The sequence below is a fragment of the Austrofundulus limnaeus genome, unplaced genomic scaffold, assembly GCF_001266775.1.
Source record: "Austrofundulus limnaeus strain Quisiro unplaced genomic scaffold, Austrofundulus_limnaeus-1.0 Scaffold122, whole genome shotgun sequence".
Taxonomy (NCBI): domain Eukaryota; kingdom Metazoa; phylum Chordata; class Actinopteri; order Cyprinodontiformes; family Rivulidae; genus Austrofundulus; species Austrofundulus limnaeus.
Genome location: NW_013952524.1, coordinates 1031352 through 1039232, shown reverse-complemented (window position 1 = coordinate 1039232; position 7881 = coordinate 1031352). Strand labels below are relative to the sequence as shown.

At 39.6% G+C, this 7881-nt stretch overlaps 1 protein-coding gene across 1 annotated transcript in view; it reads right to left on the bottom strand.

Annotated features, from left to right (window-relative positions):
* The window catches only part of barx2 (BARX homeobox 2), a 13224-nt gene that overhangs the window by 4440 nt on the left and 903 nt on the right, over positions 1-7881 (bottom strand). Inside the window, exons 2-3 of the mRNA XM_014015079.1 lie at positions 3432-3747; positions 662-746 (exon numbers count right to left, since the gene is read on the bottom strand). Coding sequence (XP_013870533.1) covers positions 662-746; positions 3432-3747 — 401 coding nt within the window. The remainder of the gene's footprint in view (positions 1-661; positions 747-3431; positions 3748-7881) is intronic.

Below are 7881 nucleotides of genomic sequence, written 5' to 3'. Positions count from 1 at the left end.
GTTGTTGTTGTTGTTGTTGTTGTTGTTATGGTTGTTGTTATGGTTGTTGTTGTTGTTAGTAGTACTACTTCTAATGCTACTACTAATGTGGTTGTTTTCTGGTTAAAAAAAGTAAAATGCTAGAAATTTTGAGAAATTATTCAAAATTTGTGTACAGCTTCAGATTAAAGTTACAGCATGATTTCTTAAAAGTACTAGAATTATTACCAAATCTAATTTCAGCTAAATTATAATTTTTAAGACATTCTGGACAAAAAAGTATGCTTGTTRACTAAAAGCATATGAGTATTGTAGGTCTTTGTATTAATGCATAATTGTTTCTTAATCTTAAAATAACCATTCTTGTCATTTTGACTTTATTCTTGAAATATTTCCTTTTTTATACGTGTTAACATTTTGACTTTAATTTTAAAACTGAAAACTAATTAAACATTCTTCCTCTATTTAAATTTTCTGGGTGATCCAAATATATTGTTGTAAACTAAACTAAAAGCAAATTTAAAAAATGCTATTTTTAGTTTAGCTAAAAGTCAGTAAATTAAAAGTCCTACTGAATTTAACTCGTCTGAGCAATTTGTGAACAAACAAAAAAGGTCTTGAAAACAATTGTAAAAATATGTGTTCTAAACATTATGTATTATTCAAACAAAACCAAACTTACCATTTTCTTCCATTTCATGCGCCTGTTTTGGTACCACGTCTTGACCTGAAGCTGTGTGAGGCCAAGAGACTGAGCCAAATCTAACCTGCAGGATAACAGACAGAACAAGCTGCAGATCAGTCACATGAAAAAAAAAATTGGTTTGGACATCTTTACACTGACAAAAATAAAAAAAACACTCCAGTAATATGAAATAATAATAAATACATATTGATAAATTATTAGTCCCTGTGTGATTTCCATAACTACTTGTTTTATTGCACTTTGGCTGAACTTAGTTGTAATAATCTAATTTTTTWAAGAAATGGCTCTTTGATTTTAGCCCCTTGCATAATTTCATGTTGAATCTTGATTTTGATGCCCACTGCTAAAGAGTTGTACTTAAAATATCTTCACTGAAGACAGTAACACTTCAAGCTGGATGATTGGGGCTGTCGTGAATGTATCCACCACATGTGGCGGCGCGTAACTAATTGGGTTATTGGCTGGTGTGTAATGCAAAACCTGCAGGAAGAGACAGATAAAGTTAACAAGGAATCCATGTGTATGGCAAAGGAAAGGTTATTGATTTTCATTAAGTGGGATTTCCTCTTCCCTGCTCTTCAAAAGGATTTTAAAACAGATGAAAGTTTCTGTCAGCCCCTGAAGAAATGAACAGACTTTCATTTTATGGCAGAAAGTGGAAGCTGAGACAGAGACAAGGATAAAAAAAACAACTAAGCATTAGGGGAAACTTGTCTGAGATTTGCGAAGCTGTTTTTGGAACTTGAAATATAAAGAACTGCTCTTGAAGAGATTTTGTGTTATGTGCATTTACGTGTTGCCAAAATATCTAATACAGGCAATCAGGCCGTCTGTCAGACTTTACTTTCTATGTAAGCACCAATCTATAGCAGAGTAACAACTGGAGGCAAGAAAAAGTACTTGCACCAAAAGAAAAAAAAAAAACATTTATTTACGCTCATTAGTTATCAATGGAGAGAAACCGCATGCTTTCAACAGCAGAAACAGTACTTGAGTCACTCCCTGCAGGGCTCTTCAAGGCTGCTATTTTCTTCTATTCCCACACTTTTCACAAGACAATTTTGTGCTTCACTGAATAATCTTCTTAAATCATTGATGATGAGGATAATGATGATGAGGATGAAACTAGTTATCATTTGAAAGCTTCATAAAAACCATTAAGGCACATCATAACAGAAATGATTATGTTTTTAGGAAAATTTTGGGTTTATGTTACACTCGACCTCACACACACTCCTGCATTTAGGACTAAAGAGACTCCAAGCCAAAAAAAAAAAAGAAAAAGGAAAAAAAAAMGGGGAAGAAGAAAAAGTGAAGTTATCTTTAGATCATAACAAACCAGAGCAGGGAGCACGCCTCACCTTTGAAGTGGGGTTTAAAGGGGGATTTTTCTCTGTTGATTTTTTTTCCCTTTTGCTCCAGCTGGATGTTTAATTAATTTCCACCACAGTGTCAGAATCGGATATTTTGACAGGACGCAGCAATTTGGCTCAGCTATTCAAACGGATGGTTGGGTTTGATCGCTGAATGGCGCTCTGCCTCGAGGCTTCTGCTTTAAGATGAGCCGTGGCACCTTTCCAAGCAGCTACGTGCGAGCCAAGATGTGATATATTTAATAATGCATTGTGGGAGTTTTTAACCCACGAGTAAGATGTAACTGGAGAAACAAACAAATCGGACTGATTTCAAACAGGCAAACAGGGTTTTCAAAGTGGAAGTGGTGCGCCACCACATCGCAGTTTGCAAAACCTTAAAAGTTGCAATTAGCAAATAATCGGTGTAAAATACAATAATGCATTTTTTTCATTCATGCATAAGAAAATACTGTAAGTAGTTTTGAGATACTAAAAATTAAACCTAAAGCAAATGTTCAAAAGAAGTTTTGAAACTCCTATGAAAGTGAAGGAATGCTTTATATACTGTATTTATGATTCAATACCACTCTTAGTAAAAATGGAAAAGTAGCCTGCAGGCCTGAAAGCGGTGTCCACAACACAACTGGAAAATATAACCTCATGACAGGTTTCAAACATGACCCACATCGATTTAAAGCAGATACTTTAACGTTTCGATTACTTCATCTTATTGTGGATTGTTCCTTTCTATCCACCAGCACATGAGTGACATGATTGGCTGTAAATCAGTGTAAGACATTCATGTTTGCTTGCGTTGGCCATCGTCCCTGTTCTCCTGAATAAGGAAGTGTTTCTTTGTTGGGGCCCCCCCTTTTTTTTTCTGCCGTTTTAAGAGCTCGGGGTTGAAAAACGTTACTCCTGTCTCAACTAGAAAATCTGAGGTAATGCTCTGGCTCACATGGATTCACATTAAATGAGACGTTCCCCACAGGACAAATAAAAAATGAATAAAAAAATTACGAGGTTAAGTTAACCACCATTTGATAGGTACGTTTACAGCTTTAGTGGATGTCCTTGAGCGTTTGTGCGTGTTCTGAACTTTGCCAGTTATAATACACAGGTTGTCAAAATGTTCCCGATGATTGACACTTATATAACTCTGGTAGCTGGTACATCAAGTTTATTTAATTACTGTGTTTCACCACCAAAATATTTTAGGTTAGAGTTTTTTTTTCTTTTTTGTGGGTACAAAATCTTATCTGACAGTTTTATCATTTTGCTTTTAAAATGTCTGGATTTGACGCGTTAATTGTTTAATCGCCGGATTTATTTTTCAATAATTGTTTACTTTAACCGACTGCAGTGATTTGTGTGTTTGAACTGGAACCGACCTGTCAGGTGTGGACAGGTACTTCTGCTTCTGGAACTTCTTCTCCAGGCCCATCAGCTGCAGCTCGGTGAAGATGGTGCGGCTGCGGCGGGGCTTCTTCAGGCGCGGCGTGCTGCGCTCCGTCTCCGACTCGCTGCTGATGCTTAGCGGCGTCTGGCTGGGCGAGGGCTCGGAGCCACGCGGGGGCTGGGGGGAGATGAGGGGCAGGTGCGAGTGGACCGCGCCAGGGGAGGACGGCTGCGGCAGGTGGGCCTGCAAATTGGGCGGCTGCCGCGTGATGACTGAGAGGAGGGGGTAGGCACGCAGCGACGAGGACCCTGGAAAAAGCACAAACAGCAATGCATTTACATGACATATCCTTCTGTATGACTAAGTCTTTTGACCCCCCCAGTCACCTCGGTTGTACCATTATCGACTGCCAATATTTCTCTCCGACAGGTTCATTTTTATTTGACCCGTTGTGAAAAGTGTTTTGGCTTCGACCTCTTCCATGTAGAGGGCTGTGATCTGGATGACGCAGGCAGTGTTTGACTCTGATCTCCTAAACCTTTTAACTGAATGATGATTTTTTTTTTCAATAGTTGTTAAATATAACAAATGTCATAACACAAAACCACAACACAGACACAAGGTAGTAAAAATCTATAAATGAGATATTTTTTATATTATTTAAAAAATACACTTTTCACCAGTTCTTCCTTTCATAACACAAAGCACTATACAAATGTACACAAATACTTTCACTCTTTATGGGAGCTCTCAAAACCTGCAGACATTTGAAATCAATAAAAAAGTAGCTCTTGGAGCCAAGGCTCGACGGATGGAGACCTGGAGGTWGGCAGAGAGGACAGAGTAGATCAACCAATACGAATATTTGCCAGAAAAATCCCCAAACGTTCAGTTCAAAGACTTGTTTTTACAAGAAAACAGTGCAGGACTCTTAAAAACCTGGACACAAGATAAATAGGATATAATGTGAAAAATATATATATTATGAATTTTCTGAGCTATCCGTTTTAAGATGGCAACAATCTACATTAGTCTTGGCCCAGCTTGGAGCAGCTGTTAGCTACAGTATAGTAACAGTGTTTATCCAAACGGAGGTTGTTCAAAGAGTGATCTGTACCACGAAACCTCACCAAATTACATGAACTAGTGTTTTGTTTTCTTGAGAATCATATGTGACAGAAAGAGGAATTACCAGTTCATAAAGGTAAAAAAGCTTTAGCAACTTGTGAACACAAAGATCGTACAGATATAAAATACACAACAATTTAAAGCCGTAGATGCAAATCAGAAATGAGGAAGAAAATGACAGCATGCGGGTAGCCACAGTTGCGCTGCTCACACACACGAGCACATACGCACAGAGCCTGGGGCTCAGCATGACATCATTTTAAGGCACTGAGGTCATCGCTACCCCCCCCCCCCCCCCCCCCCCCCCCCGCCCCCCGATGTTAGATTGCTGCTTTGCAACAAGTCCAAACAAGAAGCTGCCTTTTCACTCCTTGTTTGTTCCTGCCCTCCTGTTCTTCCCTTTCTGTTTATGTTAAGTCTTTTTGTCTAAATCAAATCCATGTTCATGCTTTCAACGAATCYTTTAGTTTGACTCTGGAACTCATTTCTAGTGGAAATTCTGCGCCTGCGACTCTTCTCCATTTTGTGAATGAAGAACACTTCAGCGTGTCCTCACAATTTGCAGGAAATGTCCTGTCAGCAAAGAACTTTGAGGGGAGACAGGAGGGGTCGCTGGACAGTCCCTCCGCCCCGCCCCACCCTCCCAGAGGGAATGTGCAAGGAGAATGGAAGAACATGAAGAGCAAAGAGGGAAATGTCAGCCCTCGTGGCGACTTTCCACCCACAGCGAAGCCAGCTCTCTGACATGCTGTTGACAGGCACCAGTGTCCTGTCAATAGGCTACAAATAAACTGTTTGAGTAGCTGCAGGAACTCAACTCAGTCCCCCCACCCCACCCCACCCCACTCCCTCCTGCAGAAGTACATGGATCCTCTTGATAATCACAGTCGGAATGTAGGAACTGGAACAAGTGCTTAGCGTAACGGTTACAGAAGACATAGCTGCCAATAATAGATCAAGAAGAGCAGTTAAAGTTTTACTTCTAACACCAGCTAATTATTCGACTGAAATCATTGCGTCTTTTAGCTGTGTATTTTCTGCACATACCTGCTCACTCTCTCATAACACCTCTCAAATGGTTTATCATTAAAATCTGAAATGAAGAATTCATGACATGACCACAATACGCTTAGGTGACGCTTTGCCGTTTGTTTTACAGTAAACTATGACGTGACCTCATCGCTCAGTCGTTTTTTTTTTTTTTTTTAGGATCTATGCAGGTGCAGCAGAAATCAGCCCGTAGCATAAACTACCGGTACTTCTTCACATCTGATTAATTGCTTATCCCTTTCTGAAGGAGGGAAAAAAATATGTGATGACAAAATGGGAATGGCAGCAGGATGACAGGCTGTCAAAGGTTATCCCTAACTGAAGATGGAAGATGTGTGCACATTGTGGCTTTGTGTGTGAGTGTTTGTGTGTGTGTTGTGTGTGTGTGTGTGTGTGTATGTTGACATGGGCCTTATCAGCCCTCTCATGCCAACTTGATGCTTAATGGCTGTTTTTTTTTGTCTGCGGTGGATTTAGACTTTAAGATGAGATGAAAACTCTTTAGCTCACTTTGGTTTTCTTCTAAGCCCCCTGCCAGCGCTGCATCAGGCTTCGTGCACTCCTCGCTACTTAACGATATTTGTCATTAGGCTGTCAGCCGAGATTACACCACAGTTGATCTTAATCTCTCTCACCTCTTCCAGAAAACACCACTAAGAGCTCTGCCCTGGGTCCCGCTGAGAGACGGGCCGCCAAATGAAATATTGTAACCTGCCATTATGCTGTTCAGCTCCAGGTCAGGGCTCATTGTCTCTGATCCTTCGAAAACTGACGGGGAATTACATCCATCACGGTTTGGCACATTTAATGTAGCTATAAAGCTTTTGTTTTTCTCATCTGATTTAGGGAAGAGGAGAAAATAAAACAAACGCACATGGAAAAAGGGATGTTTAGTTTGGGTGTTTGCGAGTAAAGATTAAAACATAAAACTTTATTTAAAGACTAGCATCACTGTCTCTTAGTGGCCTCCGCTGGTTGCAGGATGTTATAACACCCCTCCTTTTTTTTTTTCCCAGAATGCAGAGATTTTGTTTGGGGGGCCATGCAGGGCCCACTCGCCACTTTCTCTTACCCAGGACTTGAAATGGTGCGMGTTTCTGTATCAAACATTAAAAGCCATTGATGTTAAGTGATATACAGTGTCTCACACCCCCGTAGCTACAAATAAGCAGTGCACAGGGTGTTCTGATATGCGGGACGGGTTACTCTATCCATCTGAAAAGAGGGGGTGCCAAAGCCCAGTCAGAGCAAAACACCGACCAATCTATATCAGAAGGATGAGGGAATCGCTTCTCCTATTTCTGTCCGTCTGATCGCAGTTATCATCGAATGGCAYGGGATATTATTTTAGACTTTAGAGCAATTATCCTAATGGTAACTGGAGTGCAGCAGTGTGTAAATTGTTTGAATTCAGATTTGCAAATCAATAAAGAGTGCTCTGTCAACTTTAATCACTTCTTTAATACCCATCTATCTGTGGGAAATAAAAACYATACTTTCTTTTGGAAAACAAGTTAGTGGAAATGTAAAACCATACATAATTTTTAACATTTTCTCTGCATTTTACAGTTTCATTCCACCTGTGACCCGTCAGGTGGTTCAGCAGACATTTATGACCTGCATGTTTCCTAACATCCTGCTTTAAGGCTACATTTTGGTGTTTAACAGCATACCATCCTTTTTTACTGCAAATGTCCAGCAGCAGCGGTAACAGTCATTACTGGGAGCCGCTGGCTGAGGCAGATTGCTCATATTAATCAAAGCAAATGAGATYGAATGGATCAAAGGGCACAGGGCTCCTTAGAGGACAGACATTTTTTTTTATCTCCCTCATCTGTCCTGCTGCCTCTTAACTGACTTTTAACCACACACTTTATCAGTTCACTCATTTATCTTTTGCACCAAACAAAAGCCCCTTAAGCATCCCTGGCGTTCACCGACTCCACGGCATGCCTTTGATTTATTCAACCCTTAACGCTCAGTTGGTTACATGAGAGACTGATGGAGTCCCTGATAAAACAACTCTCTCTCTCTCTCTCTTTTAAATTATCTAATGATTTAAATCAATATGAAAATATGTGAATGAATATAATTTTTAGCAAGTGGGGCAAACAATTGGCATAGCCTGTAATTTGCATGTGAAATACAGTTAATATTATTAAAGTATAATAACAAATAAATATTTGACTAATTTTACTCAAGACTAACAGGACTTCCTTCCAAATTGACTTATTAAACATTTCATATTTATTCAGTATAAATAC